Source organism: Pan paniscus, chromosome 21, assembly GCF_029289425.2.
Source record: "Pan paniscus chromosome 21, NHGRI_mPanPan1-v2.0_pri, whole genome shotgun sequence".
In the NCBI taxonomy this organism is placed as follows: domain Eukaryota; kingdom Metazoa; phylum Chordata; class Mammalia; order Primates; family Hominidae; genus Pan; species Pan paniscus.
The window spans coordinates 42,531,182-42,550,746 of record NC_073270.2 but is presented as its reverse complement, the minus strand read 5'-3'; the positions used below and the strand labels follow the sequence as shown (position 1 = coordinate 42,550,746).

Genomic DNA, 19,565 nt, shown 5'->3' with positions numbered 1-19,565 from the left:
CTTAAGTGATCCACCAGCCTCAGCCTCCCAAAGTGCTAGGACTATAGGTGTGAGCCACTGTGTGTGGCCTAATAGTCACATTTTAAATGTTCAGTATTTGTGTGTGTCTAGTAGAGTGGATCTAGAATATTTCATCCTTGCAGCTTGTCCTTCTAAATCCTTCTCTACACATCTATCATATATTTGTTTTTCCACCCAGATTGCTTTATATCTATTGTTACTACACAACTTATATTTTTAACGCAATGTATCAGTTTGTTAATTTATGATGCCTTGTCTGTTGTTCACACAGTTTTTGTGCTCACTGCTGAAGATGTCATGATTAGCAAAAACAGATATGATTCCCCCTCTCATGGTCCTTATCATCTAAGTGGGGCAGAGTCACCCAAAATATCATGTCAGTGAATGTGCAATTAGACACTGAGAGAGGAATCTGAAGGAAGCGTACATGGTTTTATGAACAAGGAACTTGACCTAGACCCTATGCTGAGGGAAGGCCTCTGATCTGACCAGAGGTCAGAGGGATGGATGGCTGGGGGAACAGTGTTTTCAGCAGAGCAAATAACCTGTGCAAAGACACAGCTCAGATCAGAGGCGGAAAAAGCGTGGTGTGTCCAGGACACTGAGTGAAGAGACAATGTGAAGCTGGACTGCACTGAGCATGCAGGAGGTTTGATCTTCATCCTCAGAGCAATGGCAGGGAATTTTTCATTTCCAGGGAAAGAGAGCGATTTAGCACTTTCTTTTTTTCTTTTATCTTTTTTTTTTTTTTTGAGACAGAGTCTTACTCTGTCGCCCAGGCTGGAGTGCGGTGGCACGATCTCAGCTCACTGCAACCTCCGCCTCCTGTCTCCGCCTTCCTGGTAGCTGAAATTACAATTCTCCTGTCTCCGTCTCCTGGGTAGCTGGAATTAGAGGCATGCCCCACCACACCTGGCTAATTTTTGTATTTTTAATAGAGATGGGGTTTCACGATGTTGGCCAGGCTGGTCTTGAACTCCTGACCTCAGGTGATCCACCTGCCTCGGCCTCCCAAAGTGTTGGGATTGCAGGTGTGAGCCATCGTGCCCTTCTGAGATTTAGCACTTTCTTTTTAACAACTATACAGTGGATATGTGCCATAATTTCTTTAACTTAAGACCTGTTGATCCGGTTTCATTTTGCTTTTTTAAGCAAGCACATTGCCTTTTTTTTTTTTTTTTTTTTTTAAAGAAACAGTCTTGCTCTGTTGCCCACGCTGGAGGGCAATGGTATGATCACAGCTCGCTGTAGCCTCAAATTGTAGATGGAATTACAGGCACATGCCACTGTGCCCATAGACTGCTCTATGTTATCTCCCTTTTGGTTCTTCTTGAAAGAGGGATGAACAGAGGTCACCCATGTGATAGGACAGTTTGGGCTGACTCAAAAGGTTTGTGCACAAGGCACACATTCAGAAAATCACTTCGCACTTACCTACTCATTCATCCTTTCAGCAAACATTCATTAAACGGCAGCAGTGCCCCCAGCCGGGGCTGGGTCTGGGTTGCAGAGGTGAATCTACCAGGGTCCCAGCCCTCAGGTGGGTGGTTCAAGCCTCTTAGGGAGCGCAGAGGCCTGGGGTGGGTGTTTCTGGCACCCCTCGGGCCCCTCCCCATGGTGATCTTTGGTTTGTTCTGCCTGTGCCTCTGGGTGCAGCCACCTGACTTCAGGGACCTGCCGGAATGGGAGCCCAGGATCCGAGAGGCTTTCCGCACTGGTGACTTGGACTCTAAGCCCGACCCCAGCCGGAGCTTCAGGCCTTACCGAGCTGAAGACAATGATTCCTATGCCTCTGAGGTGGGTCTAGGCCTGAGCGAGCATGGGATTGGGTAGGAGGAGAGTGACTGAGCCCTGTCAAAAGCAGAGTGGTCCATATATCACTTAGCTGGTGAGGATATGGGTTTGGGGCATTCCATTTGGTTCCAGGCTTCCTGGCAGCCAAGGCCAGAAGGGAAATAAGGAAGTTTGGGACATTCTCATGGCCTGATCCAAGGAAACTTATAAACTCATCTGCATAAATTATTTTTTCTTCTGTACTAAATTCCACTGGGAATTTAACAATTTATGTAATTTAATGGAACTACTCATGTATGTAGCAGGAAGGCAGCAGTCTCTATAGTCAGGCAGTTTGGGTTTCAATTGTGGATCCACTCTATTCTGGCTGTGAGATCTTGGATAAGTCATTTTACCTCTCTGATTCTCAGTTTTCTCACATGTAAAATGAAAGTGCCTCACAGGGTTGTTGAAAGGATTAAATACATGAAAAGCCATAGCTTAAGGCATGGTCCACATTGGGTGAGGATGAGGAGGAGGAGGAGGATGATTATGATGATAATGACACATCTCTGGGACTCAGGGGACCTGAGTTCAAGTCTCAGTTCTACCAGTGTTCCTGTGTGACCTTGGACAGGTTTCTACCTTCTGGCCACAGCTTCCCCATCTGTAACGGGAGGGTTAGAGTGAATGGTAGTTATCGAATTGCTAGGATTCTTTGATCCTCAGGGAATTCTGGGTAGTTCTGAGCCCCTTCTAAGCCTGCTGAGCTTCTCCTTGCTCTTCATAATGAGCCTGAAGCAGGAAAAGGCTCCTACGGACTGGGTGGAGTATCCCTGAAACCCTGAACCTTGCAGAGTCCTATGTATTTTCCAGCCTGAGCACCTTTCTGAGCATCTCTTGGAAGACAACTCTGTAGTCCCAGGAAGGTCAGCCCATGACTATGTGGGAAGGAGAAGCTCACTTGAAGCTGATGGATCAGACTCTCTAAGTGAGCTTCCTGGAAGCCATGGCAAAAAGAGAAAAAACTGAGATAACTTAGTTGGCATTTTCTAAGAAAAGGAAATAGGCCTATTCTTTTTTTTGTTTTTTTTTTTTTAGACTGAGTCTCGCTCTGTTGCCCAGTCTGGAGTGCAGTGGTGTGATCTTGGCTCACTGTAACCTCCATTTCCTGAGTTCAAGCGAATCTTGTGCCTCAGCCCTCCCAGTTAGGTGGGACTGTAGGCGTGCGCCACCATGCCCAGCTAATTTTCGTATTTTTAGTAGAGACAGGGTTTTGTCATGTCACCTAGGCTGGTCTCAAACTCTGGGGCTCAAGTGATCTTCCCGTCTCAGCCTTCCAAAGTGCTGGTATTACAGGCGTGAGCCACCGTGCCCTGCCAGGAAATAGGCCTATTCTATAGGCTTACCTGTAGAAAAAGTGATTTCCTGCACACATTCAATTATTTGTTTCATTCAGCCACTCTTTATTGAGTAGTGACAATTGCCCAGTGCTGTTGACCACTGAGTTCAGGGAGGAAACCAGGGACAGCAGACAGTATGTAGCCCTGCAAAAATGTTTAATGCAAAACAGATATAGAAGATATACCTCAAGTCACTGTGCCTTCCACTGCCAACTCATCATATTATTGACCATATAATGAATGTTTACTTTCTCACAGAGGGACATTTGCCATGCCTAGGAAGGTTTTATGTAGGAGTTCTGGGGCCAGGCACGGTGACTCACACCTGTAATTTCAGCACTTTGGGAGGCCCAGGTGGGCAGATTGCTTAAGCCTAGGAGTTCGAGATGAGCCTGGGCAACATGGCAAAATCCTGTCTCTATCAAAAATATATAAAAATTAGCCAGGCGTGGTGGCGGGTGCCTATAATCCCAGTTAATTGAGAGGCTGAGGCAGGATAATCGCTTGAACCTGGGAGGCAGAGGTTGCAGTGAGCCAAGATCGCGCTCAAAGCTGGCGAAACTCCGTTGAAAGAGAGAGAGAGAGAGAGGGAGGGAGAGAGAGAAGGAGGGGAGGGTGGGTGAAGGTTGGAGGTCAGAAGATCTTCACATAGTTCCCACTGGTTACATTTATTGTGTGTGTCCATGTCCTTTGTATGTTTTTTTATGGAGGTCTATAGCGTTTTTGGTTTTGTTTTTCTACTTTCTGTTGTAGTATAACATAATAACATACATACAATAAAGGACACTGTCCTTAAGGGTACCACTGAATGGATTGTTACATATGTATAGATCCATTAAGCATCTTTTAAGTCCCATCATTTAGTATCTAAGTTGTTTCTAAAATATTGCAATTATAAACAATGAAACAATGAACATCTTTGTGAATCAAACTTAGTTTTCCCAGTACCTTATTAAGATAAATTTCAGAGAGAAAAGAACAAGTTCCAATGGTAACAAAAGCCAGATTTGATATGTACTGTTTCATTTAATCATCATGACGACCCTCAGAGGTGGGGACAGTCATTCTGCCTGATTTGTATTTGGACAGCTTGGGTCCAACATCCCATCGTTCCCCTACCACTGTCATCCTTAGATCACAATTTCTATCCACTTCTTCCTCTCTCTCCCTCCTCATTATCTGTGTCCCCTGTCTGTACCACAGATCAAGGAGCTGCAGCTGGTGCTGGCTGAGGCCCACGACAGCCTCCGGGGCTTGCAAGAGCAGCTCTCCCAGGAGCGGCAGCTACGAAAGGAGGAGGCTGACAATTTCAACCAGAAAATGGTCCAGGTGCGTGGTGCCCAGCGCTTTCCAGGCAGCTATTCCTACAGCCTCTCTGAGCTGGAAGCAGAGGCCTTGAGGATCTATGGGCCCTCTGAAGTCAAGAATGTCAGGGGAGGCTGGGTGTGGTGGCTCACACCCGTAATCCCAACACTTTGGGAGGCCAAGGCAGGCAGATCACTTGAGGCCAGGAGTTTGAGACCAGCCTGGCCAACATGGAAACCCCGCCTCTACTAAAAATACAAAAATTAGCCAGGCGTGCACTAGCACGCCTGTAATCCCAGCTACTCGGGAGGCTGAGGCAAGAGAACCGCTTGAACCCAGGAGGCGGAGGTTACAGTGAGCCGAGATCATCCCACTGCATTCTAGCCTGGGTGACAGAGTGATATCTAAAAAAAAAAAAAAAAAAGAATGAAAGAATGTCAAGGGAAACCTGAGTCTTCAGCCCCTGTGCCCTGCTGGGATGTTATTGTCCTTGCCATTGTGCATTAGTTGTGTAACAGGGCTGTCATTGGCGGCCTGTGGGACCTGGGGCCAGTCCTGTTTTCTCTCAGGACCTCAGTTTCCCATTTATGAAATGGTGCCCTCATCAGGCCTGGCTTCTAATCAAGATAATAGTTCTGGAATAACATTTGTTAAGCCCTTACTGTATGGTGGGCCTGTCCAATGCACTTTCTACCCATTATGTCTTTTAATCCTTGTGCCCTCCCTTATCACCATTTTGCAGATGGGGAAACTGATGCTCAGAGAGCCGGAGTGCTCTGCCCAGGGTTGCACATCCAGAGTGTGGCAGGGCTGGGCCTCTAATCCAGGTCCCTCTGTTAGGCATGACACTGCATTGCTTCCTAGGGTGTTGCCTAGTCATCAGCTGTCCTCAACCCTGGCACGCCCTTTGCTCTCCATGCGTCACCCCTCCCTGCTATCATCGCTCACCCTCGCAGGTTCCTCATTGAACGTGAGCATTCGTGTGAGACATTTGGTGCCCAGGAGGTGCTCAGTATATGATGTCATGGTTTTTTAGAGCCAGGGTCAAATCCCAGCTCCTTCAATGATGTGTCACTGTTTTTGCAGTAGCAGAGGGCAGTGCTCATCTGAATAGATTGCGCCACGTGTGGTGGGATCCCCGGCAGGGATCACTCACAGGCACCACCCAGACTTTCCTCCCTGCCCCTGTCCAGGGGCCCGGAAAGGGGTGGGGGAGAGGACAGGGCCCTGGGGTTGCTCAAGCTCTTGTCCCCCGGCAGCTGAAGGAGGACCAGCAGAGGGCGCTCCTGAGGCGGGAGTTTGAGCTGCAGAGTCTGAGCCTCCAGCGGAGGCTGGAACAGAAATTCTGGAGCCAGGAGAAGAACATGCTGGTGCAGGAGTCCCAGCAATTCAAGCACAACTTCCTGCTGCTCTTCATGAAGCTCAGGTGGTTCCTCAAGCGCTGGCGGCAGGGCAAGGTTTTGCCCAGCGAGGGGGATGACTTCCTCGAGGTAAGACTGGGCCTGGGACTGGGACTGGGAGTGTGGGCTGGGGAGAGAGGGACAGGGAAGGGACGCCCAGCTGGTATTGACACAACTCCTAGGCTCACATACCTGCCATCAGCATGCAGGCTTCCTTCCTGCATTCGTTGCTTTTTTTTTTTTTTTCTCCGAGATGGAGTCTCACTCCAGCCCAGGCTAGAGTGCAGTGGTGCAATCTCAGCCTGCTGCAATCTCCATCTCCCGGGTTCAAGCAATTCTCCTACCTCAGCCTCCCGAGTAGCTGGGATTACAGGCACATGCCACCATGCCCAGCTAATTTTTGTATTTTAAGTAAAGACAGGGTTTCTTGGCTGGGTGCGGTGGCTCACACCTGTAATCCCAGCACTTTGGGAGGCCGAGGCGGGTAGATCACGAGGTCAGGAGACCGAGACCATCCTGGCTAACTTGGTGAAACCCCGTCTCTACTAAAAATACAAAAAATTAGCCAGGTGTGGTGGCGGGTGCCTGTAGTCCCAGCTACTCGGGAGGCTGAGGCGGGAGAATGGCGTGAACCCAGTAGGCGGAGCTTGCAGTGAGCCTAGATTGCGCCACTGCACTCCAGAGTGGGAGAGAGAGCAAGACTCCTTCTCAAAAAAAAAAAAAAAAAAAAAAAGACAGGGTTTATCCATGTTGGCCAGGCTGGTCTCTCAAACTCCTGACCTCAAGTAATCCACCTGCCTTGGCCTCCCAAAGTGCTGGGATTACAGGCATGAGCCACCATGCCTGGCCAAAAGATATGTTTACTTAACAAGAGGGAGTAGGCTGGCTTAAAAACACTGGTGATAGTACAGGTGGTATTAGGATGTGGCAGGAAACATGTGGGGGCGGAGCTCTGGGAATGTAAGAAGCTTAGAAAGGACCCAACTGACCCATTCATGCCCCAGTCTATGCAGGACCCTTTGCTGCTCAAAGCCCTTGCCTCCTGTCATCAGCACAGCAGCACACATCAACACATCAGGGAAGAGAAGGGGACTTACAAGGATGTCAGACCTTGGTCACACTCATCTTAGTTGACATTGTTCACTTTGGCCGTGTCCTTTTGGGTTCAGGTACCTCGAGTCTAGCCCAGGCTTGGCCCTCCTCTAGTCCAGGCTGCTCTCTGTAGTCCCCTGTCCAGATCCAGTAGGGAGCATTAGCATGCCTCAAGTTGCCACTTACGCCATCAGGGGTACTCCAGAGGAGCCCAGATGCCCCAGGAGCCAGGCAAGACAGTTAGACCTGAGTGTGTAGCAAGACCCTGCATCACCCTATCTCAGTGGGGCTCATCATTCTCGCAGGCCACCAGCTCCTCCCCAGGGCCTCATGGGAGAGTCACTACCGCCATTCCATGGGCCCACACCCTGCTGCCCTGGCCCTGCAGTGCCTGACACAGGGCCGCCCCTGGGAGCATTCGCCTCGGTCCTCCTGTCCGAAGCTGTCTCTTCTGTGACGTTTGGAAACATAGGAGCCCTCTCACCTGTTTGGAAGTCTCACAGGCCTCTGGATGAAGCCCAGTTTAAGGGAATGACCTGCAGGCCACACAGTCGATATTTTAAGTCAGTTTGTCTCAGACGAACCCTCCACATTTGGTGAAAACCTTTCTAGCCATTTCCATATCCTAGAGTAAAAGAGAGAGAAACTTACTTTAGGGGGAAAAAAATAGGGCATAAACATAGAAAATTGGCTAGGTGCAGTGACTCACACCTGTAATCTCAGCACTTTGGGAGGTTAAGGTGGGCAGATCACTTGAGATCAAGAGTTCAAGACCAGTCTGGTCAATGTGATGAAACCCTGTCTCTACTAAAAATACAAAAATTAGCTGGGAACGGTGGTGCACACTGGTAGTCCCAGCTCCTCAGGAGCCTGAAGCAAGAGAATCTCTTGAACCTGCAAGGCAGAGGTTGCAGTGAGCTGAGAGCATGCCATTGCACTCCAGCCTGGATGACACAGTGAGACTCCATCTCAAAAAAAAATAAAGAGACACAGAAAATTACATAACATATATAATTAAGAAATATATACATTTACCAAAATAAGCATAATTAATAAGATATAAACATAATCATGCTGGGCATGGTGGCTCGCGCCTGTAATCCCAGCATTTTGGGAGGCTGAGGCAGGAGGATTGCTTGAGCACAGAAGGTGACTCGCTCCCTTTTGTCTTATTTCCATCCTGAACTAGGTCCCTGATCTCCTTGGCTGGCCCTGGACTCTTGCCCAGAATCTATCAGCAAGCAGTCCAACCCCCCAGCAAGGTCCCTTCTGTCCACCCAAACCTTTGGTCACCCTTATGTAGCATTGTGGGAGTGCGTGTGGCCTTTTCATTTCAACCACAGTGCCTGCCTTGACCCAGCCTGTCAACATGGTTATTTCAGAGTGACTCTCAGGGATGCTTCCTGGTCTTTGGGGCAGAATAGATGTCGTGGGAGGCTAGGAGGGCCTGACTATCCAGCCGTGCTCCTCGACCTACATGGTGCCCAAGGTTGGAATTAAAATTTGGGAAAACTTCCCACCTGCTGTTAAGCATGGTTTTTAAAAAACAGGTGAACAGCATGAAGGAGCTGTACTTGCTGATGGAGGAAGAGGAGATAAACGCTCAGCATTCTGATAACAAGGCCTGCACGGGGGACAGCTGGACCCAGAACACGGTGTGTTTCCAGCCCCTTCCCGGTCCTGTTGTGTCCATTCATTCCTTTGTCTGCTCAGTAATCAATTCCTACTGCTTTCTCTGACCCCATTCCTGGACATTGAAGTTGCAAGTTATTGCCTGGTCATCCCAGGGCAGTAACAGAGTCCAGATGATGGACTGTGGGGTCATAGGCAAGAGAGCAAGTAATTCTCTTTGCAGTATAGGGGACAGTATCACAGTGAAGGGGTCATGGATGATGGGTTTTGAAGGATGTATAGGAGTTTACCTAATAGAGAATAGGGGAAAGACTATTCTGGACCAAAAGAACTCTGTGTGCCAAGGTGTGGCAAGGTGTTCTGGTATTGCGTATGGCTTGGGAGGTACATGGTAAGGGTAAGGATATCAGGCTAGAGTCATCTGAAGAGGGGCCTTGTGGTCTAGGGTCAGGAACCTTCAAATCAAGCCATAAGTCAGAGAGAACAGTGGGGTCAGGATCCCAGGGTCACACACGGTGAGCTGGGGTAGGGATGGGAAATGAGGGCATGGGCCCAGGAGAGAAGATTTGGGACAGAGTCAGGCAAACTGAGGGAGTCTCCATGAATTAGACCCCACATCTGGCCTGCAGCGGGTCAGAGAGGCAGATCCTGAGTGAGGAGAAAGACCCACGGCACAGACGCTGCAGAGCCTTGAAGAAGCCAGATGATTCAGCTCAGAGTTAGGCTGAATAATTATTACTGTAACTGCAGGGTTTTTTCTTGGTGTCAGATTTGGGTCTCATGTCAGCCTAGGAGGTAGCCAGGGCTGGGCCTGTCATTCCCATTTTATGGGTGAGATGACCTAGGGAGGTTGTGGGACTTGCCCGAGGCCTCGTGAAGTCCCAAGCTGGACTCCTAGGTGAGTTCTCTGAACCCAGGTTCCCCTCCCTACCCCACAGAGGCTCTTGACTCAGGTTTTGCCTCCTGTCTGCAGCCCAATGAGTACATCAAGACACTGGCTGACATGAAGGTGACACTGAAGGAGCTGTGCTGGCTGCTCCGGGATGAACGCCGTGGTCTGACGGAGCTTCAGCAACAGTTTGCCAAGGCCAAGGCTACCTGGGAGACAGAGCGGGCAGAGCTCAAGGGCCATACCTCCCAGGTGAGCCCCCCACCTGTCAGATGCCTCTCCCCTTACTCTCAGCCAAGCCTTTAGCTGTCAGATCTGGGAGTAGAATACCAAGGCCATGCTCCTAGAGGAATAAGAATGCCTTTGCTTCACCTGTGGCCCAGAGAGGGCAAGAGACTTGCCTAAAGTCACACAGAAAGGGTATCAGAAACGGTGGGGAATGGGAGTCACAGGGGAAAGGAAGGAAGGTGGGGGATTGCGCCCTGGGCTCACAGGTGAGGCTGGTGCACATCCCCACTGCCTGCTGTCCTCATTTGCTCCTTCATTTCCTCATAAGCACTCCCTCAGCCCCCACTGCCTGGCTCTATTTTGCTCCCTCCACTCAAAATGGGGGCCTCCCCTCCCAACTCCCCAGCGTGCCCCCAAAGGAGCCTTAACCAGGAGCCCTGGGGGTTTGGTGTCTGCTGTGTGCCTGAGGGTGACTTGCTGCCTCCTTTGGCCTGGAAAGTGAGAGGGTGGGCTTCTTCCCACTCAGAGAGAATGCTCTGACCCTGCAGCTTGGGCTCCAGCTTCTTCCATCCAGCCTGCCCCTGCTGCAAGCTGCCATCCCAGGCATCAGCAGCCTCTGGGAGGCAGGCACTCCGATGGTCTCTGCTGGACAGATGACAAAACTGGCACAGAGGAGTTAAATTTATCTCCCAAGGTCACCCGGCTAATAAGTGTCAGACTGGCCCTTGCTCCCCCAAACCTCTAACCCCTGGCTCCCTGTGACCCCAATTCCACCTCCTTTTTTTTTTTTTTTTTTTTTTTTTTCGAGACGGCATCTCACTGTGTCACTCAGGCTGGAGTGCAGTGGTGCAATCTTGGATCACTGCAACCTCCGCCTCCCGGGTTCAAGAGATTCTCCTGCCTCAGCCTGCAAAGCAACTGGAATTATAGATGGCACACCACCACGCCCAGCTAATTTTTGTATTTTTAGTAGAGATGGGGCTGCGCCATGTTGGCCAGGCTAGTCTTGAACTTCTGATCTCAAGTGATCTGCCGGCCTCAGCCTCCCAAAGCGCTGGGAGTACTGGCGTGAGCCACCACTCCCGGCCCCAATTCCACCTTCTTCCCACTGCTCACAGTCTCCTGGCTACTTCCTGGGGCCACTACTCTCCCCTCCTAACCCTCTTGCAGATCTCACAGCTCCCTCCATCTGCACATTCCACGGTGTCCACTGCACCTGCTGCCCCCAAAGACCTGGGCATTTCAGGTGCTCCTCCCACCAAGAACCTGACCAGCTCATGGGGGTTAATGGGGGGCATTGAGTCTAAAGGTTGCACATTCCCTTTCCTGCCACCCTGAGGTCTGAGGCCAAGAAAACCATCTTGCTGGAGTGACCACTAGTAATCTTTCTGAGTTTTTATGAGGATACTGACATCATGCCTGAAAAGCCCACAGAAGAGCATGGCTTATAGAAAGAGCTCTTCAAACCCTTATTGTGTGGAGGGGTTAGGGGTTAGTTCTGAGTGGGGAGGACTAAGCTGGGTTAGTCCCTAGTGAGGGGTCTTCTGAGGGGACCTCTCCCCTTTTCCCCGCTGGCACCCAGGAGGGAAGGAGAGAGAAGGGCCAAGAGGAGTGGCCTCCTGCTGCCAGCTGCTTAGTCTGCTTCTTTCCGCAGATGGAGCTGAAGACAGGGAAGGGGGCCGGGGAGCGGGCAGGGCCCGACTGGAAGGCAGCCCTACAGCGGGAGCGTGAGGAGCAGCAGCACCTCCTAGCTGAGTCCTACAGCGCTGTCATGGAGCTGACTCGGCAGCTGCAGATCAGCGAGCGCAACTGGAGCCAGGAGAAGCTGCAGCTGGTGGAGCGGCTGCAGGGTGAGAAGCAGCAGGTGGAGCAGCAGGTGAAGGAGCTGCAGAACCGCCTAAGCCAGGTGAGGCCCACCCCTGCCAAGCGGCTTCCGCCCGCAAGGGAGAGTTGCTACAGAAATGATTCAGAAGCAGGAACTCCTTCAGGTATAGTTGGATCTAGGTGCTCATCCAGTGAGGTCTGGCACACCATCTCCTTCAGGTATAGCTGGATCCAGGCACTTAGAGAATGCAGTGGGAACTAGATCTTTCTCTCTGCTTCAGCCTGTCAGGCCTGCTTTCCTCTGTGTTAGCTTTACTCTTAAACAAGCTATTCCCAAATATGGCCACTGTTAGTTTCATGCTCATATCTTACAGCTTAGCAAGTACGGTGGATTGGCCAGATGTGAGTCATGTGCCCACCCCTGGAGCCTACCCAAACCCAGGAACCAAGAGGGAGGAACTAAGAGTGGTTCCCATGGGAAAATTGGGAGGCCTCCAATCAAAAGAAGGAGGAAAGGAAAAGCAATCATTGACCCTCACTCCCCATTATAGTTCACTTCATGCAGCCAGGCACCACCTACCATAGGCTGCTCTGCTCCACTCTTGATTTTGACTTTTCCCTTTCTTTCACTTTTATTTTTATTTACTTATCTATTTATTTGAGACAGAGTCTCACTCTGTCACCCAGGCTAGAGAGCACTCTCGGCTCACTGCAGCCTCCGCCTCCCAGGTTCAAGTGATTCATGTGCTTCAGCCTCCTCAGTAGCTGGGATTACAGGCGTGTGCTACCACAGCCGGCTAATTTTTATATTTTTAGTAGAGATAGGGTTTCACCATGTTGGCCAGGCTGGTCTCAAACTCCTGGCCTCAAGTGATCCTCCCGCCTCAGCCTCCCAAAGTGCTGGGATTACAGGAGTGAGCCACCATGCCCGGCCTTACTTTTATTTTATTTATTTTTATTTATTTATTTTTTCTTTGAGACAGTCTTACTCTGTCGCCCAGGCTGGAGTACAGTGGTGTGATCTCAGCTCACTGCAACCTCCACCTCCCGGGTTCAAGTGATTCTCCTGCCTCAGCCTCCCGAGTAGCTGGGATTACAGGCACGTGCCACCACACCCGGCTTATTTTTTATTTTTAGTAGAGATGGGGTTCACCATGTTGGCCAGGCTGGTCTCGAACTCCTGACCTCAGGTGATCCGCCCGCCTCGGCCTTCCAAAGTGCTGGGATTACAGGCATGAACCACCGCGCCTGGCCTTACTTTTAATTTTAATTACGTAAATCAGGACTTCATCTTTATATAAGGTTCACATATTACAAAGGTATATTTCAGCCTACTCCCTCCCTTTCTTGTCATTTTTTTTTGATGAAAAAAAGTTGTTTTTTTTTTTTTATGAGAGATGAGGTCTTACTGTATGGCCCAGGCTGGGCTTGAGCTCCTGGTCTCAAGCCATCCTCCTACCTCAGCCTCCCGAGTCGCTGGGCCTTTCTTTCTATTTAAATTTATATTTACAGGGTTTTGTTTTGTTTGTTTTTTAATCATCAATCAAATTGTAATGTCCATTTATTTATACTTTGTGTCTTTCCTGGAGAGCTGTTCACAAGAGTATGGAGGCCTTCCTTATTCAGTGTGACTGGTGCCTGGTGTTCCTAGTGTGGAGATACTATGATTTGTTATCTACAGTGATTAAATCTAGATTGTTTCCAGTTTTTCACTATTGAAAGTTGTGACCTGAAGCTGGTTGTGGCAATGTGTGCCTGTACTCCCAGCTACATGAGAGGCTAAGGTGGGAGGATTGCTTGAGCTCAGGAAATCAAGGCTGCAGTGAGCCATGATCATGCCACTGCACTCCAGCCTGGGCAACAGAGTGAGACTTCGTATCTAAAAAAAGAAAAAAAAAGTTCAAGTTGTGCCTCAGTGAACATCTCCACACATATATTTCTGCACACGCATGAATATTTCAGTAGGATAGATTCCTAGAGGTGAAATTGCTAAATCCAAGGGCATATGCATTTATAGTTGATGGTAACTGCCAGGCCGCCTTCTAGAAAGGCTTTGCCCATGTACCCTCCTACCAGCTGCACAGTGAGAAGGACATGAAGGCCCTTTTTGCTTTATCTTTGCCAGTTCCTGTGATTACCAATCTTTGAAATGTCTGCCCAAGTTAGGGTGTGAAATGCTATCTCATTGCTTTACTTTGCATTTCTCTGACTTCTACTGAAGGTGAGCATTTTTCATGAGTTTATGGATCTTAGGTATTTCCTCTTCCTAATGTTCTCTTCAGTACTTCAACAGCCTTGCAAGGTCACGTTCATGAAACCCCTTTTTCAGATGAGGAGACTGAGGCAAAGTGATTTGCCCAAGGTCATAAAGTGAGTAAGGGAGAGGACCAGAATCTGGCAGAACTCCAAAATCTGGAAAGTTCCTGGTCCTGGGCCATGCCCACTTTCCTGCAGGGAAAGAGCTCCTTTGAGGTTCACACCTGCTAGGAGCCTGTGCTTGGGGAGTGCAGGATGGCAGGCTGACTAACAAATCCCAGAACCATCCAGGTACCACGTGGAAAGCAGGTCAGATGCATGCATCTGTTTGCACCATCAAACCAAATTCCTGTCTATAAAAGAATAATTCCTTCTTATTATATTAACAACAAAATGTTTCTAAAATGATTCTGAAATTATGAAACAAGCTTCATGTCATCCCTGGGGAACATGTCAGCCCACAGGCGTGTCTTGTCAGCTCATCAGGGCACGGGTTCCATGTTCTGCTGTTGTTCTCACATCAGAGACTTGCCGGCCCTCTAGCTCCAGCCTCTTGTGTCTCTGACATTCTTCTGCCTCCTGCACTTTAAACCAAATCCCCCAAAGCAGCATTCTTCTTTACACTGGACTGACGATTAAGCCAGACTGGTGAAAGCAACAGAGTGGCTGGTGGGAAAGAGCTTCTGACCAGGAGTCCCCAGTCCTTACCTGGCTCCACCAGGTACAACCCCAGTCAAGTCACCTCTGATCTCTGGGCCTCATCTGTAAAATAAGGATGACCATTCTTGACCTTCTCATCTTGCAGGGCAGCTATGGAAATAAAGTGAGATAGCCAGAAGATTCAAAGTGCTTCCTAAGCCCACCCCTGTCTGGGGCTTGGTTTGATTCTATGGTCTTCATCTCTCATTGCTGTTTGCTGATGTTAGTGTTATTTCCCTCCTTCCCTTCCCTCCCTTCCTCCCTCCCTTCTTCTTACTTTCTTCGTTTCTTTCTTTTCTTATTTTGAGACAAGGTCTTGCTCTGTCACCTAGGCTGGAGTGCAGTGGCACCATCTCAGCTCACTGCAACCTCCGCCTCCCAGGCTCAAGTGATCCTCCCACCTCAACCTCTCGTGCAGCTGGGAGCACACTCTACCATGCCTGGCTAACTTTTATTTATTTATTTATTTATTTATTTATTTATTTATTTTTGAGATGGAGTTTCACTCTTGTTGCCCAGACTAGAGTGCAATGGCGCGATCTTGGCTCACCGCAACCTCTGCCTCCCGCGTTCAAACGATTCTCCTGCCTCAGCCTCCTGAGCAGCTGGGATTACAGGCTTACACCACCACGCCTGTCTAATTTTTTGTATTTTTAGTAGAGACAGGTTTTCTCCATGTTGGTCAGGCTGGTCTCCAACTCCCAACCTCAGGTGATCCACCCGCCTTGGCCTCCCAAAGTGCTGGGATTACAGGTGTGAGCCACCGTGCCCGGCAACTTTTGTATTTTTTTGTAGAGATGGGGTTTCGCCGTGTTGCCCAGGCTGATCTTAAACTGCTAGGCTCAAGTGATCCTCCCACCTCAGCCTCCCAAAGTGCTGGGATTATAGTTGTGAGCTGCCACACCTGGCCTAGTGTTATTTTCATTGTTGCCCTTATTACTGTTTGTCTCATGTTGAGTTTCTAAGAAGCAAAGCCCTAGACATGAATTCAAGTACAAGTAAGGTGACCAACCCATGCTGGCTTGCCTGGGACTGAGCGCGTTCCTGGGACTTTGACTTTTAAAACTAGAATAGTCCTAGCCGTAGCCTACTAGTTTTTTTTAGAACTGAGGGTTCTGGGACATGGGACTTTCAATGCAAACACTGAGAAAGTCCTGGGCAAACCAAGATGAGTTGGTTACCCTGTGTGCAAGTGATTTGTTAACGGATGGAGTCAGGATGGGGAAGGGGAAGAAACCACGTAAGATATGCTTTCAGATGAAGTATGCCCTCGGCCTGACCCCATGACATGCCCAGGAGTGTAAACAGTAAATCACCCCACAGTTTGGTCCACCTTAAGGCAAGGGGTCTGCCTTTTGGGCCTGTCTTTTGGACCCCTGTCTTTTGGACCCCTGTCTTTGTCTGTCATTGGCAGTGATTCGGTTCTAGTTGCCCAAGGCAATCCTCCAGAGAAGGCTGTAGTGTCAGATGGTACAGATGGAGCCACCAACAATGGGAAGTGCTACATGATCATTCACTCAGTCAGCTGCCCAACCTCTTCTCTCAGTCTTGATCCTCTCATCTGCCAAATGGAAATAACCACAAGAACACCTATCATACACTGTTTCTGTGAGGATTAAATCAACTAATGCGGCCAGACGCGGTGCCTCACACCTGTAATCTCAGCACTTTAGGAAGTCGAGGCAGGCGGATCACCTGAGTCAGAAATTCAAGACCAGGCTGGCCAACATGTGAAACCCGTCTCTACTAAAAACACAAAAATTAGCCAGGCGAGGTGGCTCATCCCTGTAAATGCCAGCTACTCGGGAGGCTGAGGCAGGAGAATTGCTTGAACCTGGGAGGCAGAGTTTGCAGTGAGCTGCGATCGTACCACGGCACTCCAGTCTGGACAACAGAGTAAGACTCTGTCTCAAAAAAAAAAAAAAATTAACTAATGTGTGCATAGGAGATAGGTTCCATCACAAGCCACCTGGAAGTGATGGAGCTCCAAAGAGGGGAGAGAAGCAGAGGACCCTCAAGGCCCAGCGGGAAAAAGTGCCGAGATCCATAAATGACGGCCACTGTGGATGGAGCATTGGGGGTGCCTGGATCTTACATTTGCCACTCTGATGGGATGTAGCTGCTGCTTAGCTAGTCTAGCTGTTCTGTGAATTGTAACATGAATTCACATAGTCATGGCTGTTACTATATTAGGTATAATGACATCTAGAAGGATGCCTGCAAGTAGTTCCTTTTATTATCATTTTCCAAATCCACCAGGCAGAGTGGGGCGCTCTGAGCTGCTACCCACTGAGAAGGTGGCCCCTTGTCCATGATGTAGGTTCTGTGGGCTGCAGAGTGGAGTCTGGGGAATGGCCTTGCTTAGAGCAGGGTCCTGCATACCAGCTTTGCCCATTACCGACCCACCCTCTCTGCCCTTGCCCAGCTGCAGAAGGCTGCCGACCCCTGGGTCCTGAAGCACTCGGAGCTGGAGAAGCAGGACAACAGCTGGAAGGAGGTGAGTGGGGCGGCTGCTGCCATGTTATCTTGGCTCCTGGCTACACCATAAAGGTCCCTGCTTGTGGGGGACATGAGAGGAAGTTGCTAACCCTGTCTCATAGGTCACACTCTTGCACCTTGGGCTCCTCAGCCCTGGAGTCTGTATCTCATGGTTCCTTCCTTAAAAAAAATAAAAAAAAAAAACCCAACCACCCAGGGACTGGGCTAAGTGAGGGGGTAGGGTTGAGGAGGGAGAAGACAAGCCCACCACCAGCTGAGCAGTGGACCACTGGATGCTTTGTTGCAGTCACCACATTTGGATTAAATTTTAAGTGGTCCCTTTCCTTGGGTGGGTCACTCTTGGAGCTCTGATTGGCCCAGCCTGGATCACATATGGTGGGGGAGTTGGATGCAGGGCAGCCAGAAACTGACCATACTAGATCATTGATGACGTCATTCCTGCTCTCCGGATGAGGAGATTCAAGCACTGAGGTCGGGGCTGGTCTCTTGTTCCATGCCCTTAGTGCTCTGGTGGCCAGAACTGACCCTTCCTGTCTCTCTTCCTTGACAGACACGCAGTGAGAAGATCCACGACAAGGAGGCTGTTTCCGAAGTTGAGCTTGGAGGAAACGGTTTAAAGAGGTGCTTGCATGCTGGTCCCCTGCTCTGCCTCTCTGCCCCGCCCCACAGCCTCGCCCCTCTCCACCTCCTGCTGCGCCCTGCACCCACTCTACCTGCTTTCCCCGCAGCCCTGCTCCGCCCCTTTGCCCTCTTCCTGCCGCCACCCCACCGCATCCAAGTTGGGAGAGCATCGGGATATGGTTTCTCTGGAACCCGAGCCACTCAGGAGCTGGAAGGCTTGGGGCAGTGGGAATTCCAGGCTGCTGCATGTTGTTTGAGTCCGGGAATAGAACACAGGTGGAAACAAAACATTTTGCTGCTCTTGGGATTCTTTTCTCCTGCCTCTGGAGTTAGGAGAGTCAAGATTGACGTCTATTCCTGGGATTATTGAGCAGCATCCTTTGGGCCCAGCCCTGTGCTATGGCCAAGGAGACCCCCACCCCAAGACCATAAGGACCACGTCTCCACTGTTAGGAAACCCATGAAAGGAGTCAGGGAAACAGAACCCCCAGCTGCTATCAGACCAGCCCAGAAGCAAGGCAGGCGGGACAGGCTGTGGAGCCAGAGGGCCAGGTTTGAATGCCAGCCCTGCCAGTTCTAGCTCTATGACCTTGACCTTGAGCAATACTTCCCATCTCTGTCTAGTGGGGATGATAGGAGCTGCCTCTTGAAGTTAATCAGAGTGGTCTGACACGTGCATTTCCATATGCCTGGTGTGTTCAGTGATTCAGGCAATAGGTGTGCCAGGAGCTTCATGGCGTCTTAGTTTGGATTCCCCCATAAGCAAACCCTGAGACAAAGATTTAAGTGCAAATGGTTTATTTGGGACAGAATTTCAGGAAACACTTGGAAGTGAGACAGGGAAGGGAAAGCAGCCGATAAAAGGAGCTTCAACCAGGTTATTCCACGGGCAACTGGAGTTCAGGCTGTCGGAGGAACTCAGGGAGCCAGAGGAGAACATGCAGCTTAGAGTCATCCCACCACAAGGAGGTTGGGGCACTTGTTCACCATATCCCACCTATTGTTTGTTGAGGGCTGTGTTTAGGGGCGTGAACTCATTAACTCTGTACTATCTCTAGCTTCGGTTTGGGCGTGTGTTTTGTTTTTTTTGTTTTTGTTTTTTTTTTTGAGGCAGAGTTTTGCTCTGTCTCCCAGGGTGGAGTGCAATGGCACACTCTTAGTTTACTGCAACCTCCACCTCCCAGGTTCAAGCGATTCTCCTGCCTCAGCCTCCTGAGTAGCTGGGGTTACAGGCTAACGCCATCACGCTTGGCTAATTTTTGTATTTTTACTAAGAGATAGGGTTTTACCATCTTGGTCAGGCTAGTCTCAAACTCCTGACCTCAGGTGATCTGCCTGCCTCAGCATCCCAAAGTGCTGGGTCTAGATTCTTCTATGTGTAGGACAGCCAAGTATGATCCCACAGGCAGAAAAAAAAACCATCAGATAGAGAATGGTGGAGTATGCAGTTCAGAGTATGCAGTTTTAGGTGTATAGGTGAAAGTGCAAAGAGAGGCCAGGTGCAGTGGCTCATGCCTTTAATCCCAGCATTTTGAGAGGCAGAGGCAGGAAGATCTCTTGAGGCCAGAAGTTTGAGACCAGCCTGGGCAACATAGGGAGACCCCCATCTCTACAAAAAATTTTTTAAAAATTAGCCAGGTGTTAGGCTGGGCACAGTGGCTCACATCTGTAATCCCAGCACTTTGGGAGGCTGAGGCGGGTGGATCACCTGAGGTCAGGAGTTCCAGACCAGCCTGGCCAACATGGTGAAACCCCACCTCTACTAAAAATACAAAAATTAGCTGGGCGTGGTGGCACACGCCTGTAATTTCATCTGCTCCGGATGCTGAGACAGGAGAATCTCTTGAACCTGGAGGGTGGAAGTTGTAGTGAGCCGAGATCATGCCACTGCACTCCAGCCTGGGTGACAGAACAAGACTCTGT

The 19,565-nt window shown here is 49.7% G+C and overlaps 1 protein-coding gene across 3 annotated transcripts in view; it reads left to right on the top strand.

Moving 5' to 3' along the window:
• MTCL2 (microtubule crosslinking factor 2) overlaps positions 1-19,565 on the top strand; it is an 86,108-nt gene that overhangs the window by 49,033 nt on the left and 17,510 nt on the right. For 2 of the 3 annotated variants that reach the window (XR_008622307.2, XM_034947126.4), the window contains exons 6-13: positions 1,678-1,818; positions 4,401-4,526; positions 5,762-5,992; positions 8,545-8,649; positions 9,600-9,767; positions 11,398-11,649; positions 16,948-17,019; positions 17,572-17,642. Coding sequence is in view for 2 of the 3 variants with exons in the window: in XM_034947126.4 (XP_034803017.1) it covers positions 1,678-1,818; positions 4,401-4,526; positions 5,762-5,992; positions 8,545-8,649; positions 9,600-9,767; positions 11,398-11,649; positions 16,948-17,019; positions 17,572-17,642 (1,166 nt within the window). In the remaining variant the exon portion in view is untranslated. The remainder of the gene's footprint in view (positions 1-1,677; positions 1,819-4,400; positions 4,527-5,761; positions 5,993-8,544; positions 8,650-9,599; positions 9,768-11,397; positions 11,650-16,947; positions 17,020-17,571; positions 17,643-19,565) is intronic. The other variant, XM_057300853.2, reaches the window with a different exon arrangement.